General features: G+C 45.9%; 1 protein-coding gene across 5 annotated transcripts; it reads left to right on the top strand.

Moving 5' to 3' along the window:
- Positions 1–218: 218 nt before the first annotated feature.
- On the top strand, positions 219–16,279 carry HNMT (histamine N-methyltransferase). Of its 5 annotated transcripts, none has more exons than XM_080399679.1 (8): positions 225–359; positions 1,921–2,123; positions 3,585–3,781; positions 4,696–4,748; positions 8,211–8,318; positions 11,680–11,810; positions 12,418–12,511; positions 15,524–16,279. In XM_080399679.1, the coding sequence occupies exons 3-8, from the start codon at positions 3,645–3,647 to the stop codon at positions 15,877–15,879; spliced, it is 879 nt and encodes a 292-aa protein (XP_080255805.1). In that variant the 5' UTR covers positions 225–359; positions 1,921–2,123; positions 3,585–3,644; the 3' UTR covers positions 15,880–16,279. The 5 variants fall into 5 exon arrangements, with proteins under 5 accessions (XP_080255807.1, XP_080255805.1, XP_080255806.1 ...); XM_080399680.1 differs by having other exon boundaries at positions 227–359; positions 1,921–2,146; XM_080399682.1 differs by having other exon boundaries at positions 262–363; positions 1,924–2,123.
- Positions 16,280–17,065: the final 786 nt, after the last annotated feature.

The following is a 17,065-nucleotide window of genomic DNA, read 5'->3' on the forward strand; positions in this document are numbered from 1 at the left end:
AGTCTTAATTAACACATCGATAGAGCTCTGTGTTTAAACGCTCCCGGGGCACTGGTGGCCGTGCCAGGTGTGTCCTGGGGGATGGCTGGTGGGCACCATGCGGAAGGCACCGGGTGGACGTGGCAGGCAGGGTTTGAACTGCCTGCTCTGCCTCTGCAGGCAGCCGCCACCGCACGAGGCTAGGATGATGCTCGCTCCTTTGTCAGGCAGCAAAACCTCCTCCACGCTGCCACGTCGCAGCCCCGGGGGTGGGACAGAGCAGCTGCCGGGAAGGTGGCCGGCCGGGAGCGTGTCCCAAGCACCGCAGTGGCATCGCGCCGTGGGAGCCCACGACCCCGAGAGACACAGCCTGCGCGTGTGTAAGTATGGCTGCGGCGAGGCGAGCACAAGCTTCACAGATCGCATTCAACTCCTGCGAGAGGGATCCGTGTTTTGCTGGTGTTCAGCAACAAGGCGTAATCCTCTGCTAATCAGCCCAAGCTCCGGCTGCAAATACTTGACGGCTGAGGGCAGGGTCACTTTGTTCTCTGGCTTCCTGGGGAAGGTTTAAAGGGTTTTGCAGGGAGCATAAAGCAGGTTTAATTCTGCTGGCGCTGGTGTAAACCAGGGGTGGAACAAGTAACCGCAGTGTAAACACTGAGTCTGGTTTTGCAACTCCTCAATCTTTTTAGGGAGCTACATATAAATCTGGATTATGGCTGAAGGGAAGATGTGCAAGAGAACATTATTATCCAAAAGTTTCTATCAGCCTGATCCAGAAAAAAATCCTTTTCTTCCTTTTCTTTACTCATTTTTAAAGTTAACTGGCTGCCGTTCAAACAGCAAAAACTATCAGGAAATAAATAGAGCACATTCAAACAGGCAAAATCGTAATGAAATAAATGAGACAAATTCCGTGAACTGCACCTAACATGAAAATGAATCTCAGCTGCTCATTAGAGACTGCTGAGCAGGGGACGTGGGCAAATTAAATCATGGGAAGCAGAGGGAGGCATAGAAAAAAAGGTTGATTATCTAAATCTCCTCTTATTAACTGCAAAATATTTTTTCAAGATTGAAGACGGTAAAATTTGTTAGTGGCAAGTAGCAAAGCCTCTATGCACTTAAAGTAAAAAGCGAGGAGCTGGGCAGAGCAGAGGAATGGGTAAACAGGGCATATACCGACCGCTTTATCTTCATGGTGGGTTAGCAGCGAGGAATTCTCACCTGACGTACATCCAGGTGTTTGCTTCCTTATGCTCTCTGGCAAAATACATCCTTGCTTTCCCAAGGTTAATTGGGATTTTGCCGTATGGGCAAAGACGGGGCCGCGGGTCGGAGGCTGAGGCGCAGCAGCAGAGCCAGTGGGTGGCGTGGGCAGCGTGCTGCCTGTGGGCGAGTTGTGGGTGATGCCTGGGCCATCGCCCCCCACCTGACAGAGTCAATCCAGCTGTGGTTTGTTGGTCTGTCTGATGCACGGGCCAGATCACCTGTCTTATCTAACGCACCAGGCTTGCTGAAGCAGGCGGTGGGGGGGAAAGCTTTGTGGCTGGGGAGGTTGTCACCTTCCTGTGCCACTCTGACCGGTCTCGTGGGCATCTGAGATCCAGCAAAGTTTTTAAAGCTCTGCCATCTGCTTGTTACCAGGCCTTTTTCATCATTGCTTTTTAACATACTCATTTTTGCTGTTTTTTCCCTTGAAAGCACTTTGCTGTCTGAGAGGGTGGGGAATGGGGAGCATGCCAAAAGCCAGGTATGCCTCGGTGGTGGTATGGGTGGAATATCATACCGTGGCTCCTGCTTCAGAGGTCACCGCTGCTCTTCAGGACTGCCCCAAGTACAGCAATGAGCAGGCATTGCTAATTGATCTAATGGTTCTCGTAGCAGCATGCACTGGAGAAGGTGCACTGCCTCCAGCCTTCACTGTTCATCTTCCTGCAGGAGCCTTTGGGACATGTGGAGATGTGGCTCATGGGCTGCAAACCCAAAGCATGTCACAACCTGGACGTTGGCATGAGCAGCAAAGGAAACCTGGCAAAGCTAAGCATGTTATGCTACGGTCGAAGAGGGGGCAGGAGGAGGAGCTGAGGAACTGCAGCTGCTCAGCATGAGGGCTGTCCCTAGAAATCATCCTTCAAGAAGGAGTGAGAGCCAGGAAGAGAATAAGGCAATGGCCAGGCAATGTGGAGATGTCAGGGAGAAATTGTGCCAAACCCACCTTTCTGCCGGCGGTGTAGCAGCCCAGCTGTACAGGGGAGAAGGAGGTGTTCCTGTACAGGGGCTTTAGGGCTGCACCATCTTCTGTGACATTCTCATAAACAAGGGAGGAAGACGTGGCCTTGATGAGACAGCTATTGGGTGGGTGGGAAAATGGTTGCACAGTTAGTCAGGAAAATGATCAGCAGTTCAGTGCCAGAAAGGGAGGTAATGGCGAGTAGGAACCGGAGCCCACTGCTCTTCTGTGTCTCTGTTCGTGATTTGGAGGAGAGACAGGACAGTTGCTATTTGATCTGCAGCTCAGAGGGACTTGAGCACAACGGAGGACAGAATTACAGTCCAAAGGGACAACACTAGTCTGGAAAAAGTCCATGGTTTCTGTTTCAGTGGTCAGGCTGGTGAGTGAAGGCAAGGGGCAGGGGGGTCCCGGTGGGGTGAGGAAAGCTGTCCAGGCTGCGCTGGGAGCCAGGGGATGTCTGTGCGTGGGAGGCTTTCACCCTTGGCTGCTGTGCTTCAACAACAACAGGGCTTGGCTGGAGACAGTCCAAAGGCAGTGATAAAAATAACAAGAGGTGGCTGGGCTTTAACCTCTGCTGGAAAGCCAGAGGAGATGGGTTAAGAGACTCTGGGGAGATATGGTGCAGTACTTAAGCACAGGACTTGTGAGGAGGAGAAGGGTTCCTCTTTCTCCTTGCCAGTTATGACAAGACATGGTGGACTTAAGCTGTGGTTTAAGAGGGGATGAGCACATCTTTGTGCACTTTCCAGGGTACAGCCCAACATTTCCCGATAGCACACTCTGCCTCCCCTGGCTCCCAACTGTATAAGCCGGGTTTAGCACAACATCCATTCCTGTATCTCACATGACTTTCCTGAATTAAGTACTTAGCCCGTGGGAATCACACCATTATCTTCAGAGAAACTAGAAAAATAAAGAGTGCATTATAAGGTTTTTATTGTTTTCACCCCACCATCAACATTCCCTTTAAGAACATCAAAAGATTAAAAAAGCAGATAGAGACATCTGCCAGCATCTCTGGAGATGTGTGCTGCACTTTCTTCTAATCCAGACCAAGTCTTTGGAGCCTCTCCATGCCTTCAAGAAATAGGGGAATTTTTCTTTTATTTAAGAACTGTCTAAAGACCCTTTTACTGGGTTTTAACAAAGCCCTGTGTCAGCACACTTAAAAAATGTTGGCATTTCCTCTGCACAGATTAAAGATGACATATCACCCTTTGCTGCTCAAACCTGATTTACAGCTTCTATTGCAAAATTGCATAATACTTTTTTAAGTGCTCTAAGGCGCAGTGGCAGGGGCGAGGACACAGAGCAAAGTCTGGGCGCATGCTGGTTTGTACCTCTGCAGCATTTGCTATTCCTTCTCTAGGTCTGAAAGAAAAGCTGCAGGGAGCCACCTGTCCCCTCCGGCACCCTTCTGGCCCCCAGCATGGCATCACCCATGAGGAGCCTGTTCACCGACCCTGCCAGATACCTCCAGTCTTTCCGTCTCTTCCTCGCAAATTCAACCGAGCACCAGTGCATGCATGGCTTCATACAGAGGCACCTGCCCGCCGTGATAGCAAGGTAACATGGAGGTGGCCACATGGGGCTGAAGGACAACCCTGGGCATGGGCCCACGGCGGTGACGGGCTCGGCTGGGCTGGGGGGGCTGCCTGCAAAAGACAGATTGCTTCTCCCCGCCGGCCGTCCCATCTGTGGGGCTCTGATAGGGTTTGGCTGGAGTTTTGTTTGTACACGCAGCTGAGCGGCTGCTCTTTGGGCTGGAGCCTGCCTAGCAGCGGGGAGATAAGGCTGGATTCTTTCCTTGCATGCAAATACAGCTTACCCTGAATCAACTCTAAAATAGAGCAACAGATATTATATTCTAACATTAGATTTGGCTGAAAACATCTTTTCAAAAGTAATTTTTTTCAGGTAATATTTAGGCCCTCTCTGCTATGTCTAAATAATGCTCCTGCTTTGCTGGTGCGTGGGTTTTGCTGGAGCCCTCGCTTTGCGGGCTGGCTCGGGCAGCAGGCAGCCGGCATCAAATCCTGCCTGCGGGGAGGCCCTTCTCTGGGCTTGGAGGTTTATGGCTCTGCCAAGACCTTGCTAAGGGATTTTAAGCATGTTACACTCTCCCCTCTTCCTTCCCGTTTTGCAAAATGTAAGACTTCTACAAATAATTGCTCAGCTGCTGTGGTCCTCGAAGCACAGACACAGAGAAGACATGTACCTGCTTCTGCTTGTATGCACATGTAATGAAAGCAGAACTCCCCTGCAAATTGCCATATTAACGGGAAATTGGGAATCTCCAAAGAGCAGAGTTCTGAATCTGGTCCCTCCTGCCAGCTCACCAGCACACCTGTACATGTGCAGGTTGCATTTGATTTTGTTCTGCAGATTGTAGTCTTCATGGGATCTCCAGTGCTTCGCACAATGCATGTAACCCTCTCTACCAGGAAGCTCTCCTAAAACACAGAAATAATGTTTTTCAGTATTGGAAACGGGAAGTCTACAATCAATATTCTGAGCGTTGGTGGTGGAGCAGGTATGCTATGGACTTCAATATCAATGTGCTTTTACCTTTTTTTTCAAGAATAGAGGATTAAAATTTGCAGAAAGGAGCCAAGTGGGAAACAAGTCTTCTCTTGAAAAGCTCTGGGGAACAGATGGTGTTAGCCGGTGTGTGGCCACATTGCCTAAAAACAGCTTGCGCCTCCTCACCCTGATACTTGTATGTCCTCCATGAGAAACCTTCTTCTGCACCATTGCTCCTCAAGGATAGGGAAAGGCTTGACCTGCCCCATAGTGTTTCTATGCCCCCAAAAAATGCCATAATCTCTTAGATTCCTCAGATTATTAAATTTTTACTGGCATTGAAATTATTTTCCACTGTAACTATTTACTGAGGTGATAACTCCTCACCATTGCTGCCTCCTGCCTTGGCTGACTTCTGTTTTGCCTGTACAGACCTGCTGACCACAGGCAATGCATAAGCCCCTCTGGGATCTACCCTCCCCCACAGCACTGGAGCTGAATGTAAGCTCCAGAAGAAATCCAAAGAGATCAGAAAAAGTGTCTTATCTGAAGTTCACTGGGTGGAAAAACAATACCAATAACATCGAGTGGATGCTTTTCATTAAGTTCTTCCTTAAGTTCCCCCATAATTAAAATCTATGAATTTTCTAATTCTGCTCTGCCCATTAAGTCATCAAACTTAAATTCTCTATGAACAGTTAATTCAGTTTGAATGCTTTAGTCATACTATGTCCAAAGACTAATCTCAGCCTTGTCAATCTCTCCTAATAAGTAAAAATAATTGTATGTAAATGGTGGGTATTATTTATAAAACAGGCAGTGTGACAGAGCAGGAACATCGCTTTCCAAACAAAGGAAACCATTCTTCTGCTCCCAAAAATGTTGGGTTTGACAGGAACGCTTTAGGCAGGTGACGTACAACTCCCTAACCAGGGATGCTCCAGCTTAGCATGATGGACATTCAATAACATGCAGGCAAAGCTCATTTTGTGATGCAAAACCCCCAAAATTACCAGACCCTTGCTGCTTTCTGCCTTGTTCAGGTCGTGGGTCCTCGGGTGGTCAGGAGGGAGCAGCTTCCCAAATCCCCAGCTAACCCTGGCTAGTGTCGGAGGGCAGTGATGGAGCTGCTGCCCTGGCCTCACCTGCCCCTGTGCTTCGCAGGGAGAGAGCACGGAAGGGAAGTGTTTCTTTTCCACTTTCCCACCTCGAGAGACAAGCAAACCATTTAATGTAGCATCATATCCCATTACACCCGCCCATATACAGTGCCTGTCTTCGCCTACAGCCTCTGCCTTATTAAGTTCACACTCCAGCGCGCAGCACTCTGTACCTTTAAAAACCATAAAAGTCATCAACACTGCTATAAAGTAGCAACTGTGCTGTAAACTATCCCGTTACGTAAAACATTTAATTAGAAACTTAATGGTGAACATAGTGGTAGCCTTTAAAAGGTAATTGTGTTGGAGAGTTTAAATAATTCGGATAGCCTAATTGCCAAATTGTTGATAATGCAAGCTGCCACAGATTTGACTGTAAAATGCCTCAGGACACTTGTTTGCATATAAAAGAGCTAACTGAAGTCAATTAAGGCTGTGGATTAAATTATGAATCAAAAGGGGTGTTTTTTCTGGTTAAAAGCAATACAAGGGTGGTTTGGCCACAGAAGAGTGGAAAGGAATATATTAACCTATCTGCATATGGAAATGCAAAATTAAAATTATTTTTTTATTAGGACCTGCACGCCTTTTCCAAGGGCTAATCCATTTTACAGGAAGTTGGTAAAACAACCAAAAATCAAAATATTGCAGTAGCTCATTACAAAACCTGTGTTCCCAAATTTTACCATGGCAGCCTGTGGATGACTGGCTTTGCTCTGATTTTTCAGCAGAATACAGGGTTTGCAGTGACAGCAAAGCTGCATCTATTTATCTTACTTCAGAAATTCAATTTCCCTCTCCCAAGGAACATGCTTGCACAGATGCCATGTAAATTTTGGTGTTATCAGTTGATTTAAGAAAGACACGTAAGTCTGAAAAAATTGAACTCTTCCTCACTTTTTATGTTAAATTCTCAGGGCTTAAATGAGCCAGTGAGACCTGGGCTGGGGTGCCTGATTTTGACCCGAGGTGATGTGTGGTGGAGCCAGGAGCAGGCAGAGATCTCCTTGTAGTCAAAGGGACCTTCCTGGGGGAGGACCTGGTGTGCTGGGTTGAGCTCTGGGGAACACATTATGGCTATTTAATCCCCAATATTTTCCTTTTGTACCTCACATCTTCTGTGTAAGTGAGCTAACACTAAAGTGGCAGGAGCCCAGGGGCACTGAAAATCATGAGGGTGGGCAGAGGCTGTGCAAATACCTTGGAGGCCATCCCTCCACAGTCCCTCAGCAAGGGCCTGTCTGGCCGTCAGGGTTTGCTGGATGATCTTCCATTCAGTACAGAATTTTTTGTTCATTTGCAGGGATTTTTATAATATGGTATTCTAAAAGCTCAATATTTGTTGGTAACATGACCCCTGGCTCTATATTATTTGCCACCGATACCCTCTGTCTCACTCTTTCTACCATAATTTATTCTTCTGTTATTTTTTTTTCCACCTAAAATTTATTTAAGCACAACAGGCAGACATGAGCCTTAAGAAAGCTAAGCAAGCCAGCGTGATGCTGTCCCTGGACACGTGTCTCAGCAGGAGCATCAGCTCCTTGAGCTTCCTCTATTGTGGATGGGGAAAGGTGACCAAGAGCAATGGCAGCTCATTTTAAATTTTGAAATGTTGGATCTGTTGGTACTTCCCACAGTAAAATAATTGTATCTGGCCTGAACAATATCCAGAGAGAACTACTCCTCCCCAAAAAAGTACAGTCAGCTCTGGGGTGTTCTGTAAACAGGGGTTAGATAAATACAAATTGTATGTGTAGTATTCGTCATACTTATGGAAAAAGTCACAGGACACTTAAAGACAAACAGATATAAAGGTTGTTTCTGATTCCAGTGTAAACACATACTCTTTTCTCCCTCACCCACATGCCCTGGTAACCAGTGAGGTGCTTGGCTAACAATGCTATTACTAATCCTAAGAAATCCTGTCAGGTTCACTGGTGACGGGACCGTCAGGACTGGTACTGTCAGAGCCACTGAGGATCCTCCCCAGCAGGTTAGCCCATGTCCACAAAACATGAGCTCAGGCCATGCATGACTGTGTCTGGTTTTCCCTTGGCACTGATGGTGGTAGTCAGAGAGGAGGAATGAGGATAGCTGGGACTGGTATTTATATTTTTCTCAAACCCTAGAGCTAAATCTTCAGGGACAATCTGCTGAGAACACAAAGCAGCTACATGTGCCTGTGTGGTTTGTTTTCCAAACCTGAATGGCAGGCATAGGTCTTCAAGACTGGGGATGTGATGGTGGTGGAGGTAACACTTGCCTGAGCTTTGCTTTCACCTTGTGTTTCCTGTCTCCCGCTTCCCTAGGTGAGATCGACCTGCTGGTCCTCTCAAAAGTACAAGCCAGATATCCAGGGGTCCCCATCAACAATGACGTGATAGAGCCGAGTGCTGACCAAATCTGCAAGTACAAAGGTATTTTTACTTTAAATAAATTGAATTTACATTCAGTATGCTGAATGCATTAAAAAGAGTTGAACACTGCATGACCCCACATTCAAATGTTTTTTTGTCAGAACTGGCTCTTAAAAGTTAAAAAAACTCACTGTTTTATGCTTTTTTTGCCATCACTGCTCTTCAACAATCTTCAGTCTCATTGCAAAGAACTCTGTGTGGCAAACACTTGGGCTGGACAGACTTTAAAAGCTAAGCAAGGTGGGAACTGATCAATGATTTTATGGGAATAGAGTAAAATCCCCACATTTCAGAGAGTTCTTCCTCCTTCAGCTTGCACTGAATCAGGATCTTCCTCAACATCAAAGGGAAAATTCTCCCTCGTGGTAATTCTCGCATATCTTAAAAATCGTTTCCAAATAACAAATTGCTAAACCTCATGGTGTTGCACTAAATTAGTTACCATCCTTTGAATTAGAAAACATGGAAAGGAAAACAAGATGGATAGAAAAGATGTCGTTAGAGCTTGTTTCCTTCTACCAGCCCAAAGGTCTGAGCACCACCAATGAAGGAAAGCCAAGCATTTTCCAGGGAGGATTGAATGTTAGGCAGGAGTGCTTCAGGCAAATTGCCCTACAAATCGAGCATTAAATATCAATCCACAGTTTGATTATCACTGGATTAGCACCTACGAGGCTTTACCTTAGCAGGTCATTATGGTCTTGTAGGGAGATGACACCAGCTACAGCGCCGCAGGCGGTGTGCAGTACCTTGCCAGAAAGCAGCTGCTGGATGGATGGACGTGGCAGTAATGAATGAACCTCCTCAGCAGCCTGTGCTGCTGGAAATGCTCCCAACTAGTAAATACCAGGCTGTAAAACTACACTGTAAATTTCCAACTCTCACTCTTGCTTAAGTCCTTAAAGAAGCATTCCCAGTATGGAACAACTGGTGGAAGTCAAAGGGGAAAAAACCCAATATGGTAACAATCCCTTTCTCCCTGTAGTGGGGGAGTTTGATGTCTCTGGAGGTACCAAAGGCTTCCAGGAAACGCATCATTTTTTATTCTATCTGCCTCTGTATCACATGGAACTGATCTTTGAAAAGATGGCTTGTGCAAAATCCCAGGAACTTTTACATCGCTCCAGACTGAGATACTAAAGGATGGGCAACAGAGCATCTGCTCTGTTGATAAGACAGTTTTGGCACTTGCCCATAGCATTTCTGTGCTGTCTGGGCAGTGGACCACAGGTGTGTGAGGCTGGATTTGCGCTGAATTTTCCTAGTGGTCCTACCACCTACCACCACTGGCAGTCCTAGCCTACTTCCGTGAGTTTCTTTCCAGAAGAAAGTTAAAGAAAATACGAGACGTTGTCCTTATTTTAAGTTTTATGCTAAACCAGAAATGAAATATTAATCTGAATTTCTTTCTTTAAACTTTCTTATTTGGTAATTAATCATGTCCCCAGTAGGTATCATTAATTAGGTTTCTCAGCCCTAAGAATTTCCAGGGAGAATTGGAAACATTATCTGCGCCTCCAAGGATTCAGTAGTTATGCTTTCTGCCTAACCAGATACTTTCTCCTTGGGAAGGAGAAGCCAAGCTCACAAGAGAAACTTCATACTGGGATGTGCAGTGATGACAAGCTGAGGTTTCTCTTAGGCTGCGTCACACAACAGAGGAACTCCTCAAAGCCCTGTGGCCAGGCTGTGCCTTTCCCTCTTTTCTGGTCCGTGTCCAGGTGAAGTTCCTTGGTGACCGTGGCTGGGGTGCTGGCGACCCCACAAGCTGGGTTGAACCCAGGAGAAAGTTCAGGAAAACTTTTCAAAATGGTTAGTGTGATACATTTTGGCTTCAGATGAACCTTTGGGCAGAAACTTCCCACAATCAGGATGAGTTTGCCCTTTCTGAAATTTTGACTTTAAAAGCTCACCCTGGGAAGCAATTCACTTTTCTTTCTAATGCCTCCTCACAGACTCTCTAGCAATTGAATTGAACCAGATTGCACCAGATTATTTGTGATGGTGATATGAACTGCTGCTGGATGAAGCCTGAGTTTAAAACAGCAAATTAAATCTGAACCACAAGTGCTGGGGCCAGTGACTGATAACTGGAAGCGAACAGAATAACAGCAACAGCATCCGAAAGGGGTGGCCCATTTGCAGCCATAACAGAGAGGAGATAAGCGCTGATGAAGCATTTCTCATCTGTCTGATGGGGATATGTCCTAATCAGAGCCCAAAAGGAGAAACATTTTGATTAGTGGTGTAAAGGCGCTGGTCTTAGCAAATCATGTTGTTTTGAACATGTGTTCTGTAGCTAAGGCTCAGTCTGCCTTTGGGCCATTGAAGTTTTAAATTTATGTTAACTCCAGTGAAGCACAGGAATCGCATCAGGGTTAGCTTTGTCCTGGGGCAATCCCGAGCGCCAGGCAGGAGTGCAGTGATATGAGCTCCATATGCCAGCAGATGGACATTAGTATTCCAGCATCCCCTAAATTATGAAATTATCTCTCGGGTTTGCTGCTATAAAAAGCAAACAAATGCAGTGATGAGCCAGGCCCTTGGTATAACTTATTCCTTGAATCCAGTTCTCCAGCTTTCTGCTTTGCTCAGTTGCTGGGTGTGCATTGTATCAAGGTCTGAAAGCACACCATGTGTCACTCTTTATACTAGTCTTTGCTTTAAAACACCATTATCCCTTTCACCTGAAGCAGTTGGCTGAAAGGGTGGGCTTTTGAAAAATTATTTGAACACTTCAGAAGCCAAATGTCCAGAAATGGGTCCTTGCCCAGGGAGCAAAGCTCCTTCCCTTTCCCACCATCCCTGTGACACATTCGAGCCATTTGCTTTCTCTGCCTTTCTCGAGCTTTTAATTGTGCTTCTCTCTAAAATAAAACCCCCTTTGATCCATCCTCGAGCCCTGTATTTACTTATTCAGTCTCTGGAGTATCCTTTGCCATGGCCTGGCTTCTGCTCAGCTACGTGGGTCTTGCATGGTACCTAAATGAAGGGTCCATCAGCTCTTCTTGCATTTGCCATCAAATGTGCCCCTTGTGGTCTCCTAACTGGTTATCCCAGCCAACACCTCTTAATTCAGCTTGAGCCAGTCATGAAGAAGAGTTTCTTTTTTTTTAATGAGGTAAAGACTAGAAGAGCCCAAATGAGGGTGCAAAGGCAAAAGCATCAGACCCTCTTAAGACTTCATCCTACAAAGACCTTTCTCACATACGGGCTCAAGGTTTTAAATATTCCACTGCTGTGTTCTACTGGCACCAAAACTCTCTACCTAAATATGAGTTTTGGATGTTTCAAAGCTCAGAATGGAAATTGGTCCTGTATTTCCAATTGAGATATCACTGTCCTGCCTTCTGTATTTCAGAGCGTGTGGCTGAGACATCAAACCTTGAGAACGTAAAGTTTACTTGGCATGTGGAGACAGCTTATGAATATGAAAGTCGAATGAATGCAGAGAAGAAGTCTAAAAAATGGGACTTCATTCACATGGTCCAGGTAAAAGTCTCTGCAAAGTAAATGTTGTCAAAGGCTTGGCTGTTAAAATTATGCATGAAGTATGTGACCTCATTATCCACTCTAGGGGGAAGAAAGGTGAGTTTATTTCCCTGTAATTTAAAGTACTTAAGGGTAAACGAACTGCAAAAATGAAAGATGGGTTACAGCAAAGCAACTTTGAGCACAGTAGTCCTATTAACCAGGCTGTGGGTGGCAGTCAACTAAAAATACATTTTAACTAGTGTTTTCAAAGCTCCTTGTCCTCTCCATGAAATTGCCTTTTTATTTCCAAGTTTATGAAAGCCATTACAAGCCACCTTCACTGCTAAGAAAGGCAAATCTCTTCATCCCAGATGAGTGAATGAACATGAGCTTGGTCCCGGGACAGCCAGGAGCAGGCAAGGCAGTGCGAGGCAGTGCAAGGCAGGCAAGGCAGCCCCCAGCGTGCAGTGTGAGCCCGCTGCCCGCTGCAGCGCTAACGTGTCTCTTGGTCCTGCTACTTTTCTGTCCAAAGTTGCCCCCACTGCATTTCTTTTACCTAGTGGTACCAGTTATAATATCCACTTGGACAGCATTGTGTCTCCGTAAGCATCTCCGCTCTTTCCAGATGCTGTATTACGTGAAAGATGTCCCAGCGACTATCCGGTACTTCCACAGCCTCCTGGAAGCGCAGGCGAAGCTCCTCATTATCCTGGTGTCAGGTGAGAGCTGCCCCACCACCACTACACCACATGGCAAGAGCCATGAGGACCTTCGGCATTCCTGTGAGTTCAACACAGGCCAGCTAGAAACCAATGCACGTTTTAATTTACAACACCCTTTATCACCGACAGAGGTGCACTGAGTAACAAATGGTGCCCGCTGATCTACGCCCACTGAACTCTGCACACCACCTATATCTGTGCAGCTCTGTGCTTCAGACTGTAAAGCCGAAGGCTCTGTGGGCCAGCAAACCCGTGCCATGGGCACAAAATGTCTTTTCTCACCTTTTGCCCTTCCCCATCCTATAGCCTGGCCAGTGATGGATGGCAGCAGAGAGCCCCCCAGCAGGCGAGAGGCTCCATCCCACAGCTCTCGCTTGCAAGAGCTCCTTCAGCCTCTGCTATTTTCTGTGAAAGGCTTTTCAGGCTGGACACCGCATTATCTCACTCCCAGAGACTGGTGGCATTAAACAAACAGCTACAACAGGACTCAGCTGTGCCATACAGCAGGTGTTAGAGCACATATGGTTCATTTTCTTCTCAAACTGCCCATTTCCTTAATATCATCGTTTTGGGTGGAAAAGAGCGTTCTTAGTCTGTTCTTAGGCTCTGTGGCCAAACCAGTGGGAAAATGTGGGAGCGGAGTAAACAACAGCCTTTTAACGCTGTGGGCAAGATATGCTAGAGGTAGTGCCATGGTGAGGTCTAGTTTGACTCTAGAAAGCCTTTACCTTGCCACATAAGCCACGGAAATTTTAGTTGTGCAAACAGTTGCATCTCATAGTTTTGTCAAGGATGTTGTTACTTGTTCAGAGGTTTAAGCTTAATTTTTTATTGGATTTGGACATGTCTGCGAACTGTAATGTGTTTGATGAAGTTCCTTTTCTGTGTTCATGAAGCGTCCACCGTGAAGTGACACTTCTCTGACCTGAATTTATTCAAACTATTTTTCTCCAAAGAGTTTTTGGCTTAAAGTGTTTTCAAGCAGCTCGCTGCAAGAAATCTATATTTTAAATGATCTGATTGTAGATGATTTAGAAGAACTGTTCCTGTTCTTTGGCTGAACCAGAATAGATCATGATACCAGACTATTGCTGATTACCTGCGTATAGTTAATTGAAACACTTTTCCAGTTGCTCAACCTGTCCCTTTGGATATTCGTGAAATATGAATACAGGGAGGAACATGTGTCTATTCAAAATTAATGTGATTAAAAACTTGAATTCATCAAAAGTATTTGAAATCCTCTCTGGGCCAGGTGAGGCTGTGTTTTCTGAGGGAGCAAAAAGGAGCAGAAATAGTTGGGGCCAGCAAGAAAATGGGAGAGAGGAGCAGGGCTCAGAACAGCAGAGAGGAAAAGATGAGGAAAACCTTGGGGGAAAGAAGAGTATCAAGAGAGGGGAAGGGGAATTGCTCTGAAAATGAGCACTGAAGCAAAAAGAGGTACTGAAATATAAGCAGAACAAAGGTAATTTCAAAAAACAAAGGTAATGTCATCTCCAACACAAACACATTAGGATGTGTTAATTAAAAACCAGTCTGGGAGTAGGATTGGTGGGAGAGGGCTTGGTCAGCTGGCGAAGGCTGCAGTCCCTCCTGCCCCGGCCCCGCCGGGAGAGCAGGCAAGTTGCAAGAGCTATGCGGTGTTATTTTTAACATATTTAAAAAATCTGTTTACATCGCCTTGAAAACAAAAGTAGTGCCATATGCTGAGCCTATTGAGAGCTATTATAATAATGCTGCGTTCAGGTAGTGTATAATTGCTCGGCTCAGAGATGGCACTGAGTCACACAACACTGACACCAGCAAATTTTCTGCAATTAGTGCTCTGCATTCAATTTCCACCAGGTGAAAGAAAATATTGTAGCCCCTCTTCTAAACTCCAAACTGTTTATTTGACTATAAATAACTGTTTGCAGATAAAGCATTTGCAAAACCGCCGAGCAACTGGTTTTAGTAGTTATGGAGATTTATAGTCATAACTCTCAAGAGCTGCTCATTAGGCTCAGAGTTATTTTCATCCCGTCCAGTCATTCTGGGTGACCCTTTTGAAGTGATTTATAGCAGAAATGCTGAATCAGAGATCCAGGCTGAGAGAAAATAAAGATGTGAAGACATACTGGGGGGAGGGTTCACCTTACCCAGCTGGTTTTCTTTGTAAAGGGTCCCTTGAGAAGAGGTGCATGCGCAAGTGTGGGCTTGGCACGGGCTCAGTTCTGGCAGTGATTGCGGTGCTACAGGAGCCTTTTCCTTCCTCACGCTTCACCTTTGCACACCCACACAGTACGCAGCCAAAACGTCCTTCTGGCACGACTGCGGCAGTCTGCTTGGGGTGAGGGGCAGCCCTCTCGGTGTCCATGCCCAACAGCATGTGATGGGAGCCAAGGCTGAAGGCTGGGAGGATGGTGCAGCTTCATCCTGAGCTCTGTCCATCACACATCCAGCTGCATGGACAATGTGATGAGAGTTTTGTACCCCACGTATTTCATGTAGCAGAGAGATTGTTTACTGGTACTAAGTAATTCAATGAAGCTCATGTGTAGCTCGACCACAGGGTAACTACGTGAAGGAATAGTAGAGGACTTGGTCTTCCCAACAGGCAGCTGAAATCTAGGGAATAGTTTAAATCAAGAAGATGGCACCGAATAGCTAGTGCTCAGCATGTGGACACAGGAAAGATGTCCCTGTGAGATACTGCCTATGTGCACGAGGCAGAGGGGTGCAGCGTGTTGGGAGTGGAAGAAGGGAGGATTGGGTGCACTGAGCTGCTCTGGCCTCAGCTGGGGGCTTGGCGGGAGGTGCTGGAGCTCCAGGGTAGGTATGTCCAGCTCCTCCTGCAGCCCCAGTCCCAAGGCACAGAAGCAGGGAGGCAGATGTCTCCACCACATGTCCCAGCTCTGGAGAGATCCCACTCACAACGAGGACAACTACTGAAAAAACGGATGATCAAAAATTTCTTCAAAGAGTGTTTTTCCTTATTCCTGAGCATTTTTCTTGTGGTTTATCTCTCAGAAACCAGTGGCTGGGAAAATCTGTGGAAGAAGTATGGGTCTTCCTTGCCTTTAGATGATCTCTGCTCTTACGTTTCTTCTGCTGACATCAAAAGGATACTGGATTCAGCCGGGCTGAAGTACCAGGTCCACGAGCTCCCATCCTCCATGGACATAACGAGCTGCTTTGTTGAAGGGAACAAGGATGGGGAGCTGTTGCTGGATTTCCTGATGGAAACTTGTGAGTTTTCAAAAACTGCTCCTCCTGAACTAAAGCGTCAAGTAATGGAGGAGTTAAGAAAGCCTGAATGCAGCGAAGAAAGAGATGGGAAGGTGCTTTTTAATAACAACCTGAGTGTCATAGTGATTGAGCCATGAGTTAACCTCTCCTTGCCTCTTGATCCAAAGCAAATAGCCAGATACAAACTGTTAAAAGCTGAAATACATTTTCCAATATTTTGTACGTGGCTCAATTAACTTCAGTACTGACATATAATTTTTGGAACCTGTTAAGAAATCAATGTTAATGTCTTTTGTTACAAGTAAAATTTAATATCCAATTAATTCTGCACTAATTATGAATGTGTAACTCACTAAGCAGTTAATTTTGCTTTATCATATGGATGTTGTATAACAGATGTAACTTGCACCAGCCGCTCAGGCCCTGCAGAAACCTGACCATTTCCTAAGAAATAATCATGAACTGTACATGGTTTCAGTATCTTCATTTTAAAACTTTCTATGGACCAAATAAAAAAAATTACAATTTCTCAGTGCAGCTGGCAAGAGTAGAGGCTTAGAATGACTGACTGGGTGGGATTTCTTGAGCTTGTGACATCAAGATCTCACACCTCTAGTTACTGTGAAAGTGGCCTCACACCTTCAGCACGTGCGATGGTTGCTTGCTCCTGCCTCTGCAGCCAGCTCCATCTAATGGTACTGATTCCCTTTTCCTGTATTTTTACTTCGTTTTTGTGAGGTTGCATCTGCAGAGTGATTTCTGTGCCAGGTCCACACTGGCACTGCAAGAGGGAAGCAGCTGAGAATGGTTGAGGTGCAGCAGCGGTAATGACCATCCCAGAGAGGTGGATTTCACCAGCAAGCCCTGACCCAAAGCCTTTGCTCGGAACCAGCTACTGCTGTCACTTTGGCCTTTTTGCTATTTTCATTTAGCCACACAAACCTGCTGGCCACAGCCTTTCTCTAGCCTGGCAGCAAGGGCCATGCATGGCTTGTGAGCTGTGTAACAATGAAAAAGCGAAAAGAAATTCTGATGCCAAACTCACAGGTTTCAGTGGGATTTGTTTCATTTTCAATAGAGTCATGTCAGGTAAATCTGTTCAATATATAGTATACGATGTTCAGCAGGAAGATTCTTTACCTCCTCGGTCCCTTCTCCATGAGGAGTTTTCTCTGCTTTTGTAGTTGATGCATTTGTTTTGCGAAATGATTTTACAGCTTTAAGAAGTGTTGCGCTCTCTGCAAGGCACAATGCATAGTGGGATACAATAGGGTTGCTTGAATGAATTTAACAGTCTGAATGCTCAGTTTATCCCATGAGACA

This window comes from Falco punctatus (assembly GCF_963210335.1).
Source record: "Falco punctatus genome assembly, chromosome: 8".
Lineage (NCBI taxonomy): Eukaryota > Metazoa > Chordata > Aves > Falconiformes > Falconidae > Falco > Falco punctatus.